This window comes from Sinocyclocheilus grahami, unplaced genomic scaffold (assembly GCF_001515645.1).
Source record: "Sinocyclocheilus grahami isolate Dianchi unplaced genomic scaffold, SAMN03320097.WGS_v1.1 scaffold118.1, whole genome shotgun sequence".
Taxonomy (NCBI): domain Eukaryota; kingdom Metazoa; phylum Chordata; class Actinopteri; order Cypriniformes; family Cyprinidae; genus Sinocyclocheilus; species Sinocyclocheilus grahami.
Window position 1 is genome coordinate 2,030,785 of NW_015505297.1, and position 26,253 is coordinate 2,057,037.

Sequence of the window (26,253 nt, forward strand, 5' to 3'; positions counted from 1 at the left end):
AGGAAAGCCAATAGCCAAATAATAGCCAATAGCTATATAGTTGTTGAAAATTATGCATCTTTTCTAAAATCTTGACTTAGTTTTTGCAGTAATATACAATGGCTTTACAAAATACTTTTCCATTTGGATGAAGTTAGGCATCAGTCTTCAAGCCTCCTCTAATGTGCATTCCAATGTTGTTTCCTCATCAATACATTGAAAATTCACATTCGCTCTTTCTCCATTTCGCACTTTGGACAATCCAATCCATTCCTGGTGGATAAAATCATTTTTCATCCTACATTTACTTTGAATATTCTATTTAATTTGGAAATGTTTCATTACAAAAATAGAATGGGTTATGAATGCTGTTTCATGTTGACGCCATCAAAGAAAGGAAAAAACAGATTGACCTTCCTTACAGACTGGATTTAGGGTTGTTAAAGTAGAAAAAGCAATACAGGAATACAGTATGAAGAAATTGAGAATTTTTTTTTTTTTAATCATGAAAACTCCCCATGGTGGCACATATCAGAATGAGGGCAGGAGGTTCACACGCCAACACTTTGTCTAGACACCAGTGACTTGACAAACAGAAGGCATTATTCACCAAAACTACATCCCAGTATGACTATGGATGGACACCCAGAAATGTTTTTTTTCCATTAAATCACAAGCCAATCTCCGAACGACTGCTCTGGCTTGCGATGTAGAAAATTAAATGCATTGTACACTCCTCTTCTTAATCACAGCGTTTCTGTGCACATGCCTCTAAAAATTATTTTTAAAAACAGAAACAGTGGGGCTTTCTATTTGAGAACAATGTTTTCAATCACATTTTGCTTTGACAAATGATCCAGCAACTCCAGTATGGACTTCTTTTTCCATGTTGAATAGAGAAGTCACAGACAGTGGCAAAAATCGCACCATCCATCACTGACTGGAATTCTATTCAACAGAATTACGGTTCTTGACTACCAAACACTCTTCATTGTGTTTGAGACAATGAACAGTAGTCTGCTTAGTGTTTTGAACAATGCCGGTGCTAAATTAAATGGTATGTCTTCAAGTAATCCAATATACCTGACAAAACCCTATAACACTGAGTTCAGCAGAGAGTAAAATGTGTAAAATTAAATATCTTTATTTGAAACACACGTGTTGCCAATGTACACATTCAAGGTAACAGGTTAAACCGTGAGAGGGAACTATAAAATCTTAGATTTGGTCTCTTTTACATGTAAATAGATGTTTTAATGCTTACATTGCTGCCGTAGCTTCCATTTTATGAGCTGGGAAATCTCTTTATAACTAAAAATAATGAATGAAACAGCACATAAAAGATAGCAGCCTTAATTTTCAACATTCTAGACCATATGAAGTCTGAAAATTCATAGTGTTACACACACTGAGATCTTTTCTCTCATCGTGCTGTGAAATTGCACAAGCATGTTTTAAACAAGAAAAAGCAAAAGCCGCTTAGTTCAAAATTCTTTGGGCTGTTGTACAGTAAACATTCAAGCGAGACCACACAGACAGAAGGAGTTGATGTAGGACACCCTCTGAATCCTCAGCTTTGTTATTCTTCAAAGGCACTTTGTTGAACCACATTAAGGACAGGCTCTGTTTGATAATAATCTCCATTGAGCGCTCAGGCTGAGAATATGAATATGGAGCAAAATGCAACGGTTCTCCACTACAGTAGAACTGATGTCTTTATAAATGCTTCAACAGGATCTCAAAATGCAGGATGATGCATGTACAAAAAGCCCTTTCTCGTTGGTTAGATAAGCCACTGTGGAAACCGTGTGCCTGAGGAACGAAGATTTCATTGCATTCATCTCTTTTCCAGAGGCAGAGTTTGCAATGGAAAGCAATGATATACATCACTGATTGTCAGGTTGGATAACATATTCAATGTTTCCTGAAATCATTAACTACCAACCACATATTTAATTAAGTAAAGCATTTTTGGCAAGAGCAGGCTGTTACTCCTGGAAAACTTGGCACTTCCAATATAAAAGAATTGGAAAGAAGTCAAACTAAGGCACATATGGTACGTTTAAAGATCATGCCTTGACTCAAAGCAGAAAAAGGAGCACAGGATTTGAACATTCACAGCAAAAATATGAATTCCTTTCATCAGATCTCCCAAATTCCACACCCATCAGCCTAACCTATATAACCCTGACTGCGAGTCAAGCTCTTTGGCAGAAGAGTACTTTACCGTGCAGTGGCATACATGGGAAGTCGAACAGACCTCACAGTCATCTTCGGTGCATGAGAGATTACTCTTGACTCATGTCTGTGATTCATATAACATGGAAATATCTCAATAAGAACATCGTCAACAATGGTCGCACAAACCTGCAGTAGTATTTGTTACAACACTTCTCCAAAATGCGGGTTAGGATTACATATCGAGGGCAACAGTTCCTCCACTTAAAACTATATTCTCTGTTCAAGGAGTTCATAGGAGGTCTAACAACATCCGTAGATTTGGATACGATACTGAAGAAAAATCAATGCACAGCGTGTGCATCGCCATGCCAGATGGATAAACGTCATTTAGAGTGTCTCTTTCTAGCCCCGTCGTTTTGCTAGTCTTCTGATTAGTCTCAGTGCTAATCATTGAAAAGACCACTACACATCTTCATATAGAAGCATACCACTGAAGATAGTTAAAGGCTCCACTGAATGGGCCAGTTTGCCCATGACCAGGTCTATGCAGACTGTATCGCCCACCTGAAGGGGCAGGATGATGTTGAAGACAGCCAGAGAACCTGGTGTTGGTTTTGCTTCGGCCATGGGTTTGTTTTCCAACCCTTCTGGTTGGTAACCTGCCGAGTCCACCCGAGCCATGCCATAGTTAGACCTGGAGAGCACAGCTTCAATCTTCTCATTTTTGTGACCTGTCAGGATAGCGCTAAAGAAGTAGCGTCCATCAAGTGGTGCAGTAAAGATACCTGTATTCAAGAAAAAAACTAACATGTATACAGTTTTCCATGGCTCCATCCTTCCACATTATTTTTGCTTCATGCCAAAGTAGAATTGCAAATAGACTGTCTGTCAGCAGTGCCAAGATTACCTGTTCGTGGATTATAATAGCTTCCTTCATTTACCAAGATCTTATCAAAAATGATTGTTCCAGATGTAACCATGGGATTTGTGAGAGCTGTTGAGAAGGAAAGACGTGGTATGTTGGCATCTGCGCCGGCCACACCTGAAATGATCACAACAGTACATTTTTAAAAGAAAGCTCTAAAATGTGTTTTCAAATTGCTGACATCGTCAGTTCTTAACCCTAAATTGATCCCTATATAGACATGGTTTACACAACCAGTTTTAGTTATCAGCTGCTGACCTTTGGCTCAACTACTGACCCAGTACTGCCAATAACAACTGAACAGATGGTGCAACACTTAAGACAGAAAAATCGCTGACTTTAATGCAAAAGGACACTTTACACATCTCACTGAATTCTTGCCTTCATTCCAAACATTGGCACACATTAAAATAACCTCAGTGTTTGACTAGGATATGGCTGCTGAAAGAATTAAAAGCAAATTAAATACATACCTCTCTCTCCTTTGAGACCTATAATAGGAGAAAGCAAAATGTGAGTCACTTTAAAATATGGTGCAAGTGTCATATAATATGAAATGTCTAGTTCACCCAAAAATTACAATTGTCATTCTGAAATTTATTCATCCTCATGTCATTCCAATCTTGTAATTTTTTTTCATCCATGAAACACAAAAGGAGATCTTGCGTAAGAAACTGAGCTTCTGCTTTCCATATAAGAAAAGTACAGTATACAGCCAAGCTCCAAAAAGCACCATGAATAAGTAAATAATGACAAAATATTAATTTTTGGGTGAACATTTTCACTAATCCTTAGACAAAAACAAGGTTTCTCACCAGGAGGTCCTTTTGGCCCAAGTAAGCCCGGAATACCTGGTGGTCCATATTTACCTGGAGGTCCCTGTGGACCTGGGAGCCCTCTTTCTCCCTGCGGACCTGGTGGTCCAGATAAACCTATAATGAAAAAGGAAGTAATTAAAAGAGTTTGTCTTTTCATATCCATCAGGGTCGTGCAAATTTCAAAATCGTCTTCCTTTGAATGTGTGTAAATTTGAATTGAACAGGCACACCCCACAGGAAGTTGAATTGGAATTTGAATAGGAATGACAGCAAGAGAGGTTCACTGAATTGTAATTCAAAGACATTCAACAAAGTAATACACTCTGGGAATTGCATTATGGATTAAATTAAATGGAATCCATTCTCAATTCAATTCAGAATGGTGTACAACCCTGATATCCATTAAAATGTCAGAGCTATGTTAGTTACTGGTGCTGGAAATTTAGAATATGTTCTTACAGGCTGTCAAATTGCAATGTTAGTAAAACATTTGTTTGAGTTTGAGAGTTTGACTTTCTACTTTCTAAGTCAGACCTGTTAAGTCATTCTCAGTTAAGCTCTGGAACTCCTTGAGGATGTGGTCCACTGAGGAATTGAGTCTCTTGATGTTGCCATGGATATCATCCAGATGTGTGTTCTGGAGGATCTCAATGAACCCACTGTGTGAGATCACTGTGTTGTTTAGCCCACTGACACAGTTCCACAGGCTAGACATGTGTTTGTTCAGGCCTTCTTTGATCTTCTGGAGATTTTCTGAGACAGAGTCAAGCCGACCACAAACCACTTCGAGTTTAGAGAGCCTCTTATCCAGACCATCGCCGGTCCTCTTGCAGTCACCCATCTCAACCACAAAGTTATTCCCAAAGCGATGTACATCTCGATCCACATTGTCAAAACGTATCCTGCTATCCTCTATGTGCTCTGTCATTTCCTGCTGGATCTTGTCAATTTCAGAAATAATTTTGTCTTTGGTGTTTCCAAGATCGGTGATAACACTGTCGTGTTTCTGGACCACATGCTCCAGACCTTTTAGTGTGTCATTGATGGAGCTGAAGGTTAAGATGACCTCAGACAGTTCTCCCTGAATTGACCTGAGGTCACCTGTATTACTACTGATGACACTGTATCCATCCAGTGGTTTCTGTGGGTCATCCAGGTGACCTGTTCCTGATTCCGTTCCTGTAGGAGTATTCAGGCTGGTCTTGCATTGACCACTGCAATTCTGTACCTCCTGTCTCAACTGATCCATCTCATCCTGCAAACTGGAGCAAACATCCACACAACCCGTCTGACCAGAGTCAATTTGACCTTTAATGTAGTTCATTTCTTTCTGCCATCTGTCCATGGCATGGTTTGTGATGTTCTTGAGTTTCTTTAGGTCATCTTCCACTGTGCTGCACACGTCACAGTTCTCAATCTCCATGACAATCCTGTTGAAGTGTTCCCCATTGTCTCCAGTTAGTGCTTTGATCTTGCGAACATCATGGCTGAGGTTAATGACCCTATCTTCAAGAGAATAACCAGACACAGAGAGATCCTTGAGTCGTGTGTCAAACCTCTTGATCTCATCTTCATTTGCAATGACTCTCCACTCCAAAGACTTCACTGTCTCACTAGGGCTCGCACTACCACCGGTTGGACTTGACCCAGAACTTGAGCCTGAGCACCCAGAGCATTCGCGTAACTTCCTGTCTATGAAGGATGTTGTATTCTCAAGCCGAGATAGGCGCTTATCAAGATCAAATACAGTTTCTTTAACGATTCCTATATCAAGGTCCATGTCATTAATCCTGTATTCCTGGTCAAGAAAACGATTATTGAATTCATTGCGAAGATTTCTGAGTTCCTGCTGGAATGAGTCCTGTATGTTAGTCTCCATATAAGCACAGTTTTCCTCTGCCTTCTGGACAGTGTTGTTGAGCCGTCTCTCCAGGTCTTTTAGATTATCATTGAAAAGATCTTCTGGCATTATAGGAACTTGTCCAAAATTTCCACCGCCTCCAGTTCCTCCTTGTTCCCTATTCAGACGATCCTGAAGCTTGTCATAGGCCTCTGACGTTGAGCTTATCTTCCTATCCATGTCATTAAGTCGTCTACTAAGGTTTGTTACAGTGTCACAGCAGCCTTGAGACCGGCTGAGGTCTCGGCGCAAACCATCAAGAGTCTGGCGGTGACGCTGGTCCATGGCATTAATCTGCTTTTCTAGAGCCAAGATCCTCTCTCGATCTTGTTGCTGTTGCCTTCTCAAGTCTTCCACTCCAGACTGACAGGCAGAACATGAAAGAGTCACTCGACGTTCAAGCTCTCTGAGGATTTCCTCCTTCAAGGTGTTGAACCCGTTTCCTCCTACTCCCCCAAAGTCTAAGTCATTGCCTTCTCCCTTTCCATTCACGAGGTGGTTATTGATGCTGACTAGAGTCTTGTCATGAGCTTGAGTACGGTTGTCCAACTGATCAAGCTTGGTCTGAATGTTATGGATGGTCTCTTTCATTTCAGGCTGGGCTGCATCAGCTGGTGTTTTGCCACTATTAAAACCTGGTTTATGCATTTCCTCTTGGAATCTTTCATTCATGCCACGCAGAGTTGACTGCAGGTCAGTTAGGTCTTTGTTCAACTTCTGGATTTTGTCCTCCAGTTGCTTCATCTTGTCATTGTCACCTCTCCCTAGGCAAATATCAAACACAATGGTAATTTTAAGATAGTCAGTAGCTATTTAAAGATTAGCAATAGTTTGGCAGACCCAGAATTCACAGTCCTGTCAACTCTGACAATCAAAACATTGCTCCAGTGGCCAGTTTTAACATTTTGGGGGTATTTCTGTAAAGACTCAGTTATATTTGGATGTGCTTGAAAGATGCAGAAGATGCAGGTATGGAAGAATCGAGAACATCAACAAGGCCAGACATTGTTAGACAACTGCGTGAGCAACTACAGCCAACAAAGACATCCAAATATAACCAATGGATTTTGGTATCCTCCAAAATTAAAAACAATCAGTGATAGACTTTTTGGTGCAACACCTTGTTAAAATTTAATTGAAAACATTTGCAACATAGTGTGAGGACCATGAGAAAACATTGACTTACCATTCCCTCCGCTCTGTCCATGACCGGAATTAGTTCCAGTTTGTCCTGGTTGTGGTCTAGGCCAAGGTCTGCTTGTTGAGATCTGAGTATCAGATCCCCCATTTGGTCCATCATTACAGTCTTCTCCACTGTATCCATGGCAACACTTCCACTCCATTTCTGTTAACATTTTGTAAGCCACTTTGTATCTGGGCCTCATGTAGGTCCGGTACCTATAAACAGATGAAAACCATTTGAATGAAAGCTTGAAATTTCCTAGTTTGGACACTGCTGTGATAAATCTTGCCATGCCTAAGTGTTTCCTGACTTGCAATGTTTAGTTTGAATTATGAAATACATGGGACTGAGAAACAATCAAACAATACAAATTATATGATGATACAAACTACAAAGAATACAATCAATACAATCTAAAACAACAAAAACTATCCAGGCCTAGTACATGCATTACCTTACTATTCACTATTCTGTATATTGTATAATATATTCCACATTAAACAGACTCTCACTTTAAACAAACCGATCCCTTCTGGGAACAGTGCTGTATTGCAAAACTCACTACTCAACAAATTAATTTCTGCGTGTCGCTCTCAGAGCGAGACCCACATATACCGACATACACTTGAAAAGCACAGGCTGTATTGCATGCAGTTTTTGGTCCAAGAATGGAGAAAAACATTCATAGCATATACTGTATGTTTCAAAATTAATTCTCAGCACTACCACTACCACATACCACTTTCGCAAGTTGCTACACTGACATATGCCGGCCAGCTGTATAAACCTCTTATTCAATGAAGGGCTGGGTTATGGTAGAAACAGTGCATATCCTTAAATATAGCATGGATCCCTCCTTCAATCTATAGGACCTTTTGTATGTTTTGTCATTCAGAAACTATAAATCTACTTGCTGAAGTTTAATACTCATGGTTAGGGGTTTCTAAGAAAGATTGTATAAGACCATCTTATCAGAGACATTATATTTATGTTGTAATTCTGACCAGTAGTCTAGGTCTCAAGTTCACTGTGTCATTCAAATAAACAAATATATAGTGAAACATCACGGTTAGCCTTGAACCTATACATCAGCGCCATATTAAGGTGCAAAAGGAAGCAATTTCAGCTTTTTTTTCCCCCCCAGGACTTTTGGTTACAGTTCTTAAGCCACTGAATTCATGTCTCCACGCTCTGTTTGTTCCATGACCCCCGTGAGAAGAAAAAAAGGAGAAAAAGGGGTCACCATACTCTACTGGGTGAGTTTAAAAATAAGTGGTGGTATTTTAGTAGGTTTTAAGCCTAATTCCTGTGGCGCGCTGGTTGTAGTGTTTGGAATGACATGCCACCTCATTCCATACATACTGTAGCAGTGCGTGTGTGCTGAATCTAAAGGAGTTGGATTAAGCTTTTCCAGCTGGAGTTCAGTACGTTTCCAGTAACTGGAAACCACCTCACAATTGCACACACTTACTAATCCTGGCATCCTCAAACTACATTCTATTTATCTCCATTTGTTGACATTAGCTTTACTATGTAAACACAATGTTTTTAGTGTTTCTTAGACTTTAATGAATCATATTTCCAGTAAAATGTGATGTGGTATATATTCTAGTGTCTATGAATGTTATGATGATGTTAACTTTCAACATCTGTTTCCTGGCTGAAATTAGTTAATGTAGTACCTAATGGTTCCACTTATTTAGAGTGCACTAAAATAAAGGTCAGAAAAACAGACTTGCTTTTACCTTAAATGCTCTGACTGACTTGAAGTCTGATAGGTGCATGTTTATATCAACAAACAGATGTGTAAGATGGATAAGCTAAAGTGTCATGGTAAAGTAGCATACAACTAGCATTAAGCTAAATAACATACGGCTAATGGTACCCAACTTTGGGGCCTGATCATGCCACATGCAAAAACAGACTGTTTATTGTTCTGCCTATGTTAGCAAGTAACATCATACATACGGTTTGTGTAAACATTAGGGTGGGTTGCACGAGCCGTTCATAAGTTCTTAAACTGGAACATAAAGTCAACACGAGAGACTTAGCAACTACTTGGACGGTGTAAGCTCTGTACTTAATTTAGTTGCACCATTTGTTCTTTAGGCAGATTGTAGCTCGTAGGCTCTGTAAAGTAATGCATAGTCACATTATATGACGTTTACTTTCAGTGATCCAACAGCAGCCTTCAAATTTTAAGCAGATGTCCTCTGAATTTCAGTTTCTCCTGGTAAGGTTAATTTTGCCCTCTGTAACTTCTGGTTTCCACTGAAATATGTTACTTAATCATGAAATAATGACACAAATGTTGTAACTTAGTGTCCCTTTATGTTGCAACTTTGCAACACAGCTGATGCAACCGGCCCATACAGAAAACAAATTCGCCCACTATTATGCTTTGACTATGTTAGCTGGCTTCTAAGTAGTCCAGGCTGGTTATTAGCTGGTCTTAGCCACCTGTTACAGAGAAATACTGCTTTAGGTAGCTGGTTTGTTGGTGGCCCAAAATTGCGTTGTTATAGCCTTTTATGAAACACCATAAAATGGAGCAAATTGCTCATTGTTTGGAAAAGACATCTGTTGGGCTTGATGCTCTGATAGGCACACAAACAACACTTTCTATTCAGTAAATCTACTGTATACCGAATATACCGATAATCATTGTATAATTTGGGTATGACAAATAAAACGGAGATTAAACATGTTAGAGAGAGGAAACAAAAGTCCGATACGGATAAAAAGGAAGTGCTTACACTACAACACGGGCACACTGAATGCCCCAGGAACATGGCTGATAGTCAGGCTTCACGTAAGTCTCCACTCCATCTTCCACCACACAGCTCACAGTCTTGGTCACCACATACGCACACCAGTTTCTGTAAAAAGAAATGCACATGTAGTTAGCATACTTGTAGAATTGGCTGGACTAACTGAATGTAGCATAGCATAGTGGATTTTATAACAAAAGACTGTAAACCGATCTGCCATGTCCAGCGTTACTAGAATTATTTTTCAAATGTACAACTTGTGCTATATCATGCCTTGTCTATTACAATACACAATGGCTTTCATGCTGCTGACTACAGTTAGAGTGAGTTGGATGCATCACTTATCTAATCTTATGTTTAGCCCCAGTTTTGTTTTAGTCTACTAGTAAGAGCAACAAACGACATGATTGTCTGCTGTGTGTAACGCAGATGCGATTTGTCTTCTGCAGTTGTTCGCTCATGAATTAAGCTTAAGTTACACCTCGGACCATTGCAATAAAGATTGCCATCAGCGCACATTTGACTCATGCTGTGTCTCTTCAGAATAAACCCACATAGTTTCTTCTCAGAGGCCACCTAAACACGTGATTTCCAATGCATCTGAATCATGCTAAACCAGACAACCACGTGTGCAGCTGCTAAAAAGACAATGAATATCATTGATTCTCATTAGGAATAAACTCAGAATGGATTGTACCAAATGTGGCCCCATGCAAAAGTTTTGATTTCTCTATAAGACAGCTTATCAGAAATGACGATCAAACAGTGTTGAGATGACATCAACCATTTTAATAGACAGTATTACCCTCCATTAACTGTGTTTTTTCCTACTGCTTTTGGTCCATATCAGCCATGACTGCAACAAGTAAGAAAGAAAGCAACGGGACAATTTTTTCCATCTTTTCTTTTCTACTTTAGAGGAGCTGCCCACAGTGAAATCTCATTAGTTAAAAATCCCACCTCTCATGACTGCAAGGCAAGATTATATAGCACATTTCATATATAATATACATTATTATAAGTAATAATAAACAATATTAAAATGAATAATAATATGAATATATGTATACATTTTGTTTATATATATATATATATATATATATATATAAATAATAATGCATTAAAATATGTTCAACATGAAGTCTTATCTTAAATTCAAGAGAAATATTAAAACTAAAGGGTTCTCATTCACTGATAACAGCTGTACATATTGATATTTTCCAGAGCATTACAATGACTTCCCATTTGGTCTATATGGATAGTATCGTAATTTTATTTATTTATTTGCAATTTGACAGTTGACTCTAAAAGGTCACTGCCAAAGAAGTAACCAACAGATGACCCATTCCTTTTGCAAATGCATTACGTAATAGAAGTTAGTCAACAAATGGCTTTTCATGGAAAAACCACTTAATTCCCCCAAGACATCTTCCATGAGGATGCTCTCGAGACCATTACCACCTGACTCCTGCTTTGATTGCTCACGATTCATCGGTGACCTACAGTGGATTTCCTGTCTCCACAGCTGCTTGGGATGCTCACACGTATTATCAGCACAATTTCATGTTTTGGCCTTCGATATTAAGCACAGATGGTGCTAGATCAGAGTAATGACACCATGACATAATCTGTGCTGGCTAAACGAAAGTATGTTTATAATGAATTACAAAAAAAAAATGCAGTGTTTTGACCAACAAGTACAAACCAGAATCACCTTTCAAAGAACTGAAAGAGAGTTTTGTAGCTTTTAGTCCATATCTGTTAGCTTTGAATTCATCTATATGCTAGTGTGCTTCTAAACATTGACAAAATTAATTTTTAGTGAATATACGCAGAAAAAACATCATAAATATTCATCGCTTATGTTAAACTACACAGATGTTTGTCCAATCAAAAGCTTTGTAAAACGAGAAAGTCTCTCGTTTTACAAAGAAATGACTAGGAAGTAGCCTAAAAGCCTATTGGCTATTTTTAATAAAATGGGACAATCCTTTAAAAGGGGTCATATGATGCTATTTTAAAGATCATTATTTTGTGTATTTGGTGTAACAGAATGTTGACATGCTTTAATGTTAAAAAAACACATTATTTTTCAAATACTGTACATTATTGTAGGTCCTCTATGCCCCGCCTCTCCTACAAAGCCCCCTCCTTTGACAAGCGCAGTCTGCTCTGATTGGCCAGCTGACCCAGTGCATTGTGATTGGCCGAACACCACAAGCACGCGTCGGAAATGTAACGCCCCTTACCATAATCGCTTCAGCTTTCAAAGTAAATATCAAGACAGTTAATAATGTCCTTAGTTTTACCATCAGTTCAAGCCCGAAAGGGGAACAGAGTCGCGTGACAGACACAGTGATGATGCAGTACACAAGCCGTGGTTAAGACAGCTGACGTGCTATGATTTCTGACCGGCTGTTCACTTTCCTGTGATGTGACCCTGTTCCCCTCACACACACACACAACGCGTTACTCTGCGCTGTGCAAAACTCCGCATTTGAACAGTCAATAGCAAATACTTAAACTAGTAACAAAACATACTTACAGTCGCTGATTCAGAAGCGCCAGATTTATTATTATAATCATAAGGACCATGTAAGGTTTTAAATAAATTCACATCACATGATCACAAAAGGCAAAATCACACCCTTAAATCGACAATAATTCATAAGTTTACACTGTTTTCTGTTACATTTTTTGAGGAATGCTGAAGCTCAAACATTATTGCATGCCGCTAGTTTGTAACACTCCAAAGAGAAAGGAAAACTTGAAATCGCATCATATGACCCCTTTAATATTTTCGAGGCAACATTATTGTTTCAACAGGTAATGCATTAAAATGCTTTCCAATTGATTTTCCATTGTCATTTATATCTCCATTACTACTAATAACTTCCACAGCTGTGTCCAGTCAAATCTGCTTCCATCCATAATCGTAACACAACAAGGTTTTGATTTCAGTGACCTGTATCTCATTTATGGTGTTAAGTGGTGGGCAATCCATTACTCAATACGTAGCCCACATAACAATACCACATGTAATGCTAGCTGTTCATGCGAGGAGCTTTCTAGGTTTAAAGATTTTGCAAAGTTGTCAGGCTGCTTCAGCCCACCACTATTTGTTTTTCAACTGTTGATTGGAGTGAACCAGACCATAGTAAATCCAGGCCGCTACAGCCAGCCATGAATGATCCACATTCTTAGCGGATTTGTCATGCAGAATCATTTTGGGCTCGTTTTCATCGAACACTCATGCAGCTCATGACTTTACTAAGACTCTCAGCATGTTTCAGCTCCAAAAAGAATGGAAAATATGAGAGAAGACAGGAAAAGCGGACACAATAAAGTGCATTTGGCAGCTTTACACATATCCCGGTGTGTGTGCAGCCTCCATTTGAACCAATGAGAGCTGATTCCAATATACAAAAAGTGATATTAATCCCTGCGATGCAAAATGTTTTCATATTTTTCCATTACATCATTTCTGTTTTCCAAAAATAAATGACTTTATAGTCATAAGTGACTGCAATAAATGGGTTTGCTAAGAGTGAAGTAAAAATTTAGTCATGTAGAAACGTCATGGCTTTAAAAAAATCATCTGCATAATCGCCTGAGATTAAAAACATGACAAAATAAATGAAATATGCTAAAACAGAAGCACGTCTCAGAGTAAGAAAGTCATTTTACCCTGGTGTTATGATTATGTCACCTGCTTGGATCTAAAAACTCATTGCAGCAGTGAAAGACTCAAAAGAGTTGAAATATAAGACTTCAGAATTTTCGAAGAGCATAAGGCTAAATAATAAACCCACTCTGCCGTTTAAAGCATCTTGAAACATTTTCTGAGATGTTAGCATGTGTTTAAGTTGCAGATGATGATAAACAAATGTTAGAATTGATTATCTGCTGTTTAATTCAAATTAGTTACTTTCTCTTTGTGTGATGTTTGCTTAAAAATCATAAGGACCATGTAAGGTTTTAAATAAATTCACATCACATGATTACAAAAGGCAAAATCACACCCTTAAATCGACAATAATTCATAAGTTTACACTGTTTTCTGTTACATTTTTTGAGGAATGCTGAAGCTCAAACATTATTGCATGCCGCTAGCAACATCAAGGTCATGGGTTCAATTCACAGGAATACATGAACTGGTGAAATGTATACCTTGATCACAATGTAAGTCAATTTGAATAAAACTGTCTCCCGAATGCATGAAAGTCAATGTAAAAGACCTTACAAATATCACTCTCTTCTTGCAGAGCCGTTCAAGGGTGTATAAATTACATTTGGAAGTCACTATCTCGCTGTTTCTGTCCCTGCATCTCTGACACACACACACACACACACACACACACACACACACACACACTATTCTCTAATTATCTGTCAGAAATGTGACCTAATCCAATGTAGAGTATGTGGTGTAAAGATACAGTCATCTCTTTGTTCCTCAGCACTGCTGAAAACACTCTTTTCCGAACATTCCCTCAATAAAAGCTGTAATTGCTTCTCCCAGGACAGAAATTACATTTGAAGAATGTAGCATTTTGAAGAAACATTCAATCAAAAAATATCAGCCTTCCTACACTCACAATCGTTAAACCTCCCAAGTGATTCACAATATGGACATAAAAATTTGTCCAATTGCACATTTGCCATGTTTAACCATGTCCGATGGCACTCATGTGTTGATTAATGTGTCTGAAATGATTGAGTAAATAAATATACACATGTGTAACAGGCTGCAGAATCTTATGATATCACTTCCTGGACCTTCTACAGTAAACCTAAAACAACAGAGCAGAATGGACAGCAGAAATAGTGTATTATCTAGGGAGCCATTTAATGAGGACAAAACTAATTTAACTCATTTAAAATGAATTGAACTATACCAAAACCTAGCTACAGTATCCCCATTCCTTTAGCATATGGCTCTTACATTATGCACACTGATGGATATCTTGTTCATGTCTTTGTCATTGAAGTTTGTTCATAAATAAAAGTATTAATTTTGTAAAACTGTCACTTTATGCCTGTGATAAACTGAGATCTGCATTTATTTGATCAAAAATACAGTAAAAACAGTAATATTGTGAAATATTAATACAAATGTTTCTGTTTTGAATATATTTTGAAATGTAATTTATTCCTGTAATGCAAAGCTGAATTTTTAGCAGCCACTACTCCAGTCTTCAGTGTCTCATGATCCTTCAGAAATCATTCTAGAAATATTACTTTTGATTATTAATGTTGAAAACAGTTGAGCTGCTTAATATTTTGTGGAAACTGTGCTACATATATTTTTTCAGGATCCTTTGATGATTAGAAATGTCAAAATAACCCCATTTGTTTGAAAGCTAAATCTTTTGTAACATTAAAACGGTCTTTAACTTCTTTTTGGGGAAGTCGTGGCCTAATGGTTAGAGAGTCGGACTCATAACCCAAAGGTTGTGGGTTCGAGTCTCGTACCAGCAGGGATTGTAGGTGGGGAGAGTGAATGTACAGCGCTCTCTCCCACCTTCAATACCACGACTGAGGTCCAAAAAAAATTAAATAAATAAATCATATTATTGACTCCAAACTCTTGAACGGTTGTATGTAATAGCTTTCCAAACTTTCTATGAGTGCTGCCGTATATGATCACCTTCAGTTTTTGGAAACTCTTATATACTCGTGTCACCTCAGATATTCCTCAATTCAGGGTCTTACCGGTTCTTATATGAACTGTAATCCTGCAGCTAGTGCCATGACGATGTCCCCCACCCTTTTAGAAAACACGAGGCCTCTTCTCCCACCTGGTCTACTGATTAATACTGATATGTTTACACAGAGTCATAGAGCAAAGTGGCAATGATTAACACATGTAGAGGCTACTAACAGAGGCTGGACAGTTCTTATTCTTTTGGTGTGTGAGGTGCAGTAGGTGACATCATGCAAAACTAGTTGCCTCAGACTTCAGCTTCTGATTGTCCTCACATGCTTGGAATCTTTCCACCAAGCCACCTTTTGGCTTCATGGAAAAGTCACAACAAATATAGCCTCTAGTAACAATCTACAATGGGACAGATGCACCATTTTGGAAATTTAAAGGAAGAGTTTGCCCAAAACTGAAAATATAGTCATCATTTACTCATCTTACTTATCTCATATTTTTTCAAACCTCTATGATTTCTGAGGAAAACACAAGCGCAAGGAATGTTGAAGAACACACAACTTTACACAACTCTTTGCAACTTTTCTTTTAGAACTGTTCAGTGACCACTTATGTTAGGCTCTAATGGGCAAAAAACAGAGAACTTTAAGTAGTCCAACTGACATACGTGCTATATTTCATGTCTTCTTCGCCGCATACAGGCTTTGTGTGTGGATCTGACCTCACAGAAGCAGTTTTTTCAACCCAGGCTCATTGGAAAAAAATGTGCCTCTACTGTACCTACATTTTTGCAACTCCAAAAACATAACTATACATACAGTACATTTCACTGCTGTTTCCAGCTGAAATGACCACTACACTCTAAAAAATGCTGGGTTAAATACAACCCAGTGCAGCATTTTTTAGAGTGTAGTGGCAGGAAAACACCAAAAACTTTTATTAATTTTCACACAAATTATGATTACTAGGGGCCGATTATCGATTAATAAACAGTTATTTTTAGCACAGTGCATGATCTGTGATGAAATACAAGTCATGATGAAAGCCTATAGAACAGCAGTGGTGAACTCCGGTCCTGGAGAGCCGCAGCCCTGCAGAGTACAGCTCCAACCCTAATTAAAACTCACCTGCCTGTAGCTTTCTAGTAACCCTTCAGACCTTGATTAGCTTGTTCAGGTGTGTTTGATTAGGGTTGAAGCAAAACTCTGCAGGGCTGCGGCTCTCCAGGACCGACGTTCGCCACCCCTGCTATAGAAGCAAGCTAAATTGACATGTTTGCTAAAGCAAATGTGTTTTTCATCCCATATTTACTGTTGTTAACACTACTGGTTAGATTTATTGTAGGCAGTATGTTATTTCTGATTCTAATTTTCAAACACGATAGAATGTTAGCCTTTTATTGCCACTTCCTGGACATTTTATTTCTGAACTGCTGGCATACGTACAACAACTAACATAATAAAACGTTGCAAGATTGCTGTTCACTCATTTCGGATAAAACTGAACGCACTTTTAGTGCCACTCACTAGACATTTCACTTTGAAAGTGTTGCGAAATTTACGAGAAGCAATTTAAAACCATTTTGCAGAAATGTCGCCTCAGTCACGTTTTTCCAAAAAGTTTTTCACTGACAATCTTCCCTTTCACTGTAGCTCTGATATACAGGTGCATCTCAATAAATTAGAATGTCGTGGAAAAGTTCATTTGTTTCAGTAATTCAACTCGTGTATTAAATAAATTCAATGCACACAGACTGAAGTAGTTTAAGTCTTTGGTTATTTTAATTGTGATGATTTTGGCTCACATTTAACAAAAACCCACCAATTCACTATCTCAACAAATTAGAATATGGTGACATGCCAATCAGCTAATCAACTCAAAACACCTGCGAAGGTTTCCTGAGCCTTCAAAATGGTCTCTCAGTTTGGTTAACTAGGCTACACAATCATGGGGAAGACTGATGATCATTTTTGTTAAATGTGAGCCAAAATCATCACAATTAAAAGAACCAAAGACTTAAACTACTTCAGTCTGTGTGCATTGAATTTATTTAATACACGAGTTTCACAATTTGAGTTGAATTACTGAAATAAATGAACTTTTCCACGACATTCTAATTTATTGAGATGCACCTGTATATGTATTCAGAATAAAAAGCAGATGGGAAGATTTTTTTGGTAAAAACAATTTATATTTCAGTCTGTTTTTCACACAAAGCTATATGACTTCAGAAGACTTAATATAGCACACAAGCCATATAATCTACTTTCATAGTGTTTTGTTTTTGTCCGTTTTGGAGCTCAACAGACACTATGAACTGTCATTTGAGTTCGGAACGACATGAGGGTGAGTAAATGATGACAATTTTCACTTGTGGGTGAACTACTCCTTTAAGAAGGCACATAATTGATAATTGTGGTTTTGGAGATTATACAACACAATTACACATCCATCAATATCGTGCCTCTGCATACTCTGCATAATGAAACACACTATCAAGTTACACAAATAAAGAAAGAGTGAATGTGTGACAGAGAGATGACCGAAAAGCGAGAGAGATCAAGAGATGATACTATTCTCAGTGAAGAAATTATTTTGATATCGAACTCCATAAAAACACACAATGACATAAAACTCCCTCTTGTTTTACTTAATAGCCTGACAATTTTCACTTCCTGCACTCCAGTGATGAACACAAAGGCTCAATCATCATGCACTTAGCTTTTTCTTTAGTTCTTCCTTCTTTCCTGTCTCTACCCACACATCTTCCCCTCCGAGTGACCCTGCATGCTGCCCGGGCAGTGCACCGCACACCGTGACCTTTGACCTCTGCAATAGGAAGTGGTCAGAGCAGCTGTGACTGCACGGGCAGCCTGTTTTTACAGCCTTGCTGATTTGTCTCTCCCCGGGAGGGGACACATGCTCGTCTGACTGTCCGAAAAGGCACCAGGCTGGAACACTTGTCCACTCCAACTATGTCCACACAAAAACACTGATACAGAGATACAATATCAAAACTGACCCACAGGCACAATACTGATTTTGTTAGGCACTACATGAATTTGCACAGTGTTGTTGTTGCCAATGGTTTCCAGCTCTGTTTATAAACACCACCAAAATGCAATCATGCCGTATCATGTGGGAACAGCCCTCATTATGGCTGTTTTTGCAAACGGTGAGGCAGTTCTTTCCAGCACAGCAATTTAAGATTACACTGCTGCCTGTAGACAAACTCACTCATCTGTTAGCAAACACTCAGTATGCTTACGCAACATTAAAAACTAAAAATGTTTTATTATACTTTCTTGAAAGTGCAAATATTCATAATATTCACTTGAAAAACCATACTCTTATCATACCTGAGTTATACTAGTAGTGTTTGAACAAATGTAGACTGCTGTTGAAAAGGTAACAGGTGACAAGAAGTATGCAATCAAGTGTTGCAAGAGTTGCCATTCAACACTGATACCTAATAACGGGACAGTTTTCATTGAGAGCTTAATAATAATAATAATAATAATAAAGCAATATATATAGTAAGATGTTTTTTACTGATTTTGAAATAAGTCTCTTGTGCTCACCAAGACTGTATTTATTTGATCAAAAATACAGCTAAAACTGTAATATTTAAAAATATCATTACAATTTAAAATTACTGCTTTGTATTTTAAATGTTTATTTTTTAAATATTATTATATTTAAATGATATTATAAAATATTTTAGATATTTATTTTCATATTATGTTGAAAATGGTTGCTAAATGGTTAGCAAAACTGTAATAATTATTTTTCAGAATTCTTTTATGAATAGAAAGTTCAAAAGAACAGCATTTATTTGAAATATAAATATTATGTAACATTATAAATATCTTTACTGTCACTTTTGATGATACACTTTCTGAATAAAAGTATGAATTTCTTTCACAATGAAAAATAAAACAATGGCGTTCACATCAAAATAATAAAAGTAAAAATCAAATAAAAGCTATGTATTAAGATATGTTTTAAATATACTCTCCTGTTAGGGCAGGTTATAATCTTCACAAATAGCCTCATTAACAGTTAAATGCTCTCTCCATTGTGCAATAAAAATATGTGCAATACCACTTATATTTATTTGATACCACCCACCTTAGTCTATCCCTACATCTTATTCTATTCCATCTATAGCACACCTGCACATACAATTTTTGTCTAAAGGACCGTGAATTTAACGGTAAAAGACTGTAAAAATGCTACAGTAAAAACCTGTTAAATGGTTAACGGTAAATTCCCCTACTCTATACGGTGAAAAACTATTGGACATTACATGAATTGGACATTAATTTTACGGTAGTATACCGTTTTTGGAAGTGAAAAAGACCGTATAATTTACAGTGAATAACCGTAAATTGACATTCCCAGAATTCCCTGCATTACATTTCAAATTTGATGTTTTTTTGTTGAAATAACTATGTTTCTTCTTAGTTTTTTCTTATCAGTTTTGTATATTAGGGTTATGTGTTACACCTAATGTTGTTAAATGAATGTTTATTGCATTATTTCAGTTTCATGTGTTACCATGATGGTGTTTGGTGTTTGTGTGAATGACACTGTGCACCTTCTATATATGTTATTATCTAAAAGTTGCTTGTGATGGGCTTTGGTTCATCATGTGACTTTCTCATCACCACCTGCATTTGGTGGTTATCAGTGTATTACAAAGGTGCAAAACAGATTTCAGTACTTCAATAGGTTGGTATATTAACATTATATCAGTTAATGAAAATACGGTATTTAACTGCAAATTTAAGTTAAAACTGTAAAACCTAAAATGTTGCTACCATATTTTTTACGGTAAAATTCCGGCAACCTCAGCTGCCGTTTTTTTACCGTAAATTTTACGGATTTTTTTTACAGTGTATATATACTTGGCAATAAAGCTCTTTCTGACTTCTTCATGACAATGCCACTTTTTGTGGAAATCAACCTTGAAATGGCTTTGCATATTAAGCTGAGATAAAATAAAGCATAAAAAAATACAAAATTCAACTTTAAGAAACAGCTATAATAGCCATAATGTGCTAAGGAAAGGTAAAGTCAAGTTTTATTTGATGAGAACACAAAGAAGAATGATGTCTACAAGTTCCCTTTGCGATTCAAATCTTCCAGAACGTATTAAATATCTAAAACAAAATGCTTTTCTTCATGACCTCCTTAAATAAAGCAGAGGTAGGAAAAGTCACACACTGTGCCAGAATAAGCAACAAGACTTCAGCCTCCACAACATCCAACACCACCACTAACATATGTCCTATTAACCCCACTCTTATCTGCTCAAGACAATATTTAGATATTCTTGGTGTTCACATCCAATTTTATGTCTCATTCTGATTTTCAGATAAGCCACACTGTTGTGATTACCCTTATAAGTAATGCACCAGTAAATGTCAGGTCACTCTTTTACCAAACGAGCCACATATTTGATGCTGGAAGGGCAAGCTCGTGGGAAAAATGTTTCCCTGTGGTTGTACTGTAACTCGCTCCTGTTACAGGAAAGCGGTTTCTGCAGGGGTTTGACCGCAGCAGCACATCTGTGGCATCTCAACTTGGAACGCCACTAAAGCAAAAGGAGAAGGAACATGCCTTATGAGCAGACGTACCACAGATGTGGCTTCATGCCCTTTTTGGATTTAATCTGTCCTCTGTGCCCTTAAACCTTTGAGATATGTTCACTTTTCAAGCTCTTTCTGTACTCAAAATTATCAAACAGCAATTTTGACCTCTCATTCTTCTTTGTCATAATTAACTCTGCAGTCAGATGTTCACATGTAAATGAATTTTACTGAGGATATGAATGGATTTAACATCCATCTGCACATCATCGCCATAAAAAACATTTATCTGTGAGGTTTCTCAGAAATGACATGGTATCATATGATTCAAATCTGCTAGTGGAATTTACTCCTCAGTGAAATTAATGGTGCCGTGTTGGTTAGTTATTTGACGAACACCTACATGACTTCTTGAGTTTTTAATTAGTCTGTTTTTTACTTGTTCTGAAACAGTCCTTAAAACAAAGTAAGATTCGTTTAATGTTTTTGAAATAAGTGCCTTATGCTCAGCAAGGCTTCATGTATTATGACATTAATATTGAGAAATATTATTACACTTAAAAATAGCTGTTTTCTATTTTAATATAATATAAAATGTAATTTATACCTATGGTGGTAAAGCTGAATTTTCAGCAGCCGTTACACCAGTCTTCAGCGTCACGTGATCCTTCAGAAATCATATATTTTTGTATAAACCATGATGCATTTTTAAGGATTATTTGAAATAAAATTTATAAATATATTTACTGTCACTTCTGATCGATTTAATGCACCCTAGCTGAAAAAAAATAATTACATTTTTATAGCAACACCCTGATAATTTTCCATAACACTCTATTATCATTCATGGAGCCAACTTTTTTTTCTTCAAAAATGTATAAATCTAATTTATCTGATAAATACTGCTATCCTATCTTGATTACAAAATACTGCGTGTTTGGTATTGCTTTTTTAAGCTGCTGTAATCACAATTCCAGCTATATATACACAGCAATGAACCTTAAAAAATTGACATTTTGAACGTTCAGAGAATGTTCAGAAGTAATGTTTTCATAAATAAATGGAAATTTTAGCAACACATTATTAGAACACATGTTTGTAAGTTGGGATGATGTAAAAGTTAGACAAAAGACATTAACAAAGATAACTGAACTGGAATCATTGCTTTAAACCTAACCACTATGATACAATCCAATTCAAGCTTGTCATCCAGAAGCAATCATTCATGACAGACATTTAGGCATGTCTTTAACATCCATTAACATTCACTAACTGCTTCCCTTGTCAAACACAAACTTGTTCACAGGAAGCACTTTGCATATCAGAGGTGTTTTTTTCAGAAAGAGCCCAGAGACCTGATCATCCACAACAGGAATTTCCTCTTGTTGTGAAGAGGCCGCTGTTTGAGTGAGGGCTTTCTGTCTGCATGTGATGGTGTGGGGTGGTCTGGATTAATCCGAGACTGACAGGCACCCCCACAGGCAGCTTTTGGCCTCACAACCACTGCCACATCTTCAAAAAGCCCAAGTCAAGGGCTAGGAACTTTCCATCCACTGAGGCTAATCTTTGCTTAAACCCTCTTGAAATACCAGGACAAGAGGCAGAAAGAAACATCTGCAAAATACTAAGGATGGAACTGCATCAAAGAAGACCTGACGGAATAAAAAGGGACAAATGATGGACACTTTAATAAGGATGCATGTATGAGATCTACATTCAACGAAGATGTATTGAATGGGTTTGAATTTTGACTAAAAACAATCAACCCATTCTAAGGTAGTTGGGTTACAAGAGAAACACTTTTGAAAAGTAGATGGCTGGATAAACTAATAATAAACAATCTAATTTACAGCCCCCATTAGTCTGCTTTAATGCAAAAATAGATTAAATGAAAACCACTTTTCTGTTATCCCATTAAGAAGCTCTTACTTCTGTCAGTATCTAATCAGGCCTTTGGGTATAGTGATACCAACAGAGCTTTGAACACAGAGGTGTTTGGCTTGGGAAACAAACTTATAACTGAAAAATTGGCCATGATTGACTGTCATCTTTAAATGGGACACCCACAGACTGTCTGATGTTGACTGCATGGTCAAATATCAACAGTACTATCACAATCGAATTGGCCGGCTTCTTGCTACTTCTATGAGTCAGAGTGCACACATGTGTTTTGGTGAATCTCATATATATTATATTATATAGTATATTTTGCATGAAAACAAAGCCTGTTTTTAAGACTGTTAAGAATTTTTGCATTATGACATTTTCATTATCGTTAAGCACATTCCCTCCCTCGAATTCTCATTGATGCAATGTAATGCAATGTAACGCAAAAATAAAACAAATAAAAAATAGACAAACTACAATAGACTTATATATAATATAACACACTTTAATATTTTTCTTCATGCCATTTTGACATGGGAATCCAGTCTTCAGGGCATCCATCAAAGCTTGTCCAGCATGATTTCCTGAATAGCAGTGGACACAACATTCAGGCGTGGACTTTTGATTTCTGGTTTGGCAGAAAAAGGTTCAATTTTATGGCTGCATGTGTAAATCAGCAGAGTTCATTTCTAAAATGCTGTGACACCACAGCACAACCCAAACCATTTCAATGTCTCTGTCTATGGTCGTAAGACACACACAGACATTGTTTATTGCATAAGACTTTAAAAATATGTTTTATTCAATAATATTTTGCTTGAAAAAGTTCACCTAAAAATTTAAAAAAAAAAAATTTGCTATCCATGATGTAGATGAGTTTGTTTCCTCTTCAGAACAGATTTGGAGAAATTTAGCATTACATCACTTGCTCACCAGTGGATCCTCTGCAGGGAATGGGTGCCGTCAGAATGAGAGTCCAAACAGCTGATAAAAACATCACAATAATCCACAAGTAATAAACACCACTCCAGTCCATCAATGAACGTCTTGAAGTGTTTGGACTCTCATTCTGACGGCACCCATTTACTCTAGAGGATCCATTGGTGAGCAAGTGATGTAATGGTAAATTTCTCCAAATACGTTCTGAAGTAGAACCAAATATACTGTACATATTGGATGGCCTAAGGGTAAGCAAATTTTAATTTTTGGGTGAACTTTATTCCTTCAAGTTCACAGGTTGGCAGAACAAGTTGAAAGTTCAAGTCGCACAACACTGTTCACTGTACATTGAGCACTGCAAGGTAATATCCTTACACCTGGAAAATTCTGAAGCACAGGAGATACAATGTGAGATTTGATAAAGGAAAATTCATTTATATGTTGAAAATAAGATTAAGTTCAAAGCTGATTAACTTCTTCCATTCCCTCTTAGATGGAGTGCAAAGTTCACATCTGATTTCACAAAGATGGATTTTGCTGGATTTGAGTGAGTTTAATTTCAAAAAACACTTCACTACATAAATCCATGATTGATAAAAATCAATGATCAACAAGATCATCTAAAGACCTTAGTTGGAGTCAAGACCACACCTTCCAAGACCCAGACCAAGATTAGTTCCCTTAAGGCTCAGATCCAGACCAAAACTCCAACTGAAGAGTTGAGCTAATCCATAGGTTCAATCAAATTTGATGTACTAATCTATACTGGAGCATATAAATATATATTAAAAAGTCTGAATATGAACCAGCATTTCGTTTTAATTTTCATCACTAACGCCACATATTTTGCTAGATTTACAAACATGCTGTATCCTCTTAAAGTGCTGGATTTTGTAGATAAACACACAGCAAAACAATCATATTAGGAGATGTATTCCAACACGCAAAAACCTGGCAGCGTTCCTTACCAAATGCCTACAATTTAGAGGAAAGAGGTGATTTAGGTGCTCGCATGTTTGGCAGCTGCAGCTCCAGTTCTCGCAAAGTTCATCTTTCAGAATCTTTTAGCATAAAATGTCTGCTAAATTTGAGGTATACATTCCTTAATAAATTTGATTAGTGTTGCGGTTTTCCCTGGAAATGCACATTTGATACAAGCAACACGAGTCAAAATGTTTCAATCCGTTCATTTAGAAGACCAGAGGAGAAAAAGCCACAAGAGAGAAGATGAGTTCTCCACATTAAAAGAAAAAGAACAACTTCTTCCCTTGATTTCAATCTCACACTTCTTCACCATCCTTCCTGCTCTTTCACTTTCCATAAAATAAATACACAAAACGCAGAATACTTTTTACATCTGTTGTAACTCAAAGTTCAAACAGGCTGCTAATCCCCAGTAACTCGACTCAGATTTCTCAAGCAGGCAGTACATACTTCACTACATACTTCATAGTGCTGGCACTGAGGGTTCTCACATCATAGACATCACCCTTCGCTACCTCACGAATCTGACAGACTATATTTGAGAACTATTTGTAAGTACAAAATTGTTTAGACGGACTCAGTTGGCTGTATATGAACAATTTCTATGACTAATCTTTATTTACTCATTGTTTAGATGGATTTCAGGACATAATTCATGTCCATTAGCATGTGGCCTGCGTGTTTGTCCACCCTTCAGAAAGCATTGCGTCAGAAGAAGGGGGAAGCCCCGGTCTGCAAGTCAGAGCTGGGACAACCTCTCCCGTTCACACCCCAACAATCACAGTCAAAACAACGTCGGAGAGAGTGTGTGACTGAGAGAGAGATCATTGAACTGAAAAACCAACAAACTGACAGATAAATGAAGGTGATTTTAGTGTAATTACTACCAAGGTGGTGATACGTATAACCATGCTCTGTAAGGCTTTGGAAATCACGAGGGTCCCACAAAACTAATAATAATTAGCTGTTCGGATGGACAGCAATGCACCTCCTGTCGTTTCACTGTCGGACAAAGGGAGATTTTGCTTTCATGTAGTCATCTGTGCCACACATTTAAAAGCACATTTGCTTTTTAAAGCACCCCCAGGTAATGTTCCCTCAATAAATGGAAAAACAGAAAAATGCATAACATCTGTAACTTCCCAGACTTATAAAGTATTCCGTCTATTTATCTATATATCTATTTGTCTGTCATCTGTCACTCCCTCTGTGCAATGTAGATGCAGAACAAAGTTTGATTTGTCTGAAAAAGTCACATCTAATTAAACTAAACTGGATTTTTTGATTGTCCAAAATTAAAAATATTTATCTATCTATCTATCTATTGTGGAACCAAGGTAATGGTATCAAAGTAATAATATGCTACTTTTATATACATCACTGTAGTAATAATAATAATAATAATTATTATTATTATTTTTATATATATATAT

General features: G+C 37.3%; 1 protein-coding gene across 2 annotated transcripts in view; it reads right to left on the minus strand.

Annotated features, from left to right (window-relative positions):
* Positions 1-340: 340 nt before the first annotated feature.
* The window catches only part of LOC107589630 (EMILIN-1-like), a 27,152-nt gene continuing 1,239 nt past the window's right edge, over positions 341-26,253 (minus strand). Inside the window, exons 2-8 of one of the 2 annotated variants that reach the window (XM_016278129.1) lie at positions 9,743-9,865; positions 6,990-7,201; positions 4,438-6,567; positions 3,955-4,017; positions 3,559-3,576; positions 3,068-3,202; positions 341-2,945 (exon numbers count right to left, since the gene is read on the minus strand). In XM_016278129.1, the coding sequence (XP_016133615.1) occupies positions 2,623-2,945; positions 3,068-3,202; positions 3,559-3,576; positions 3,955-4,017; positions 4,438-6,567; positions 6,990-7,201; positions 9,743-9,865 (3,004 nt within the window). In that variant the 3' untranslated portion in view covers positions 341-2,622. Of the gene's footprint in view, positions 2,946-3,067; positions 3,203-3,558; positions 3,577-3,900; positions 4,018-4,437; positions 6,568-6,989; positions 7,202-9,742; positions 9,866-26,253 lie in introns of both variants that reach the window. The other variant, XM_016278128.1, reaches the window with a different exon arrangement.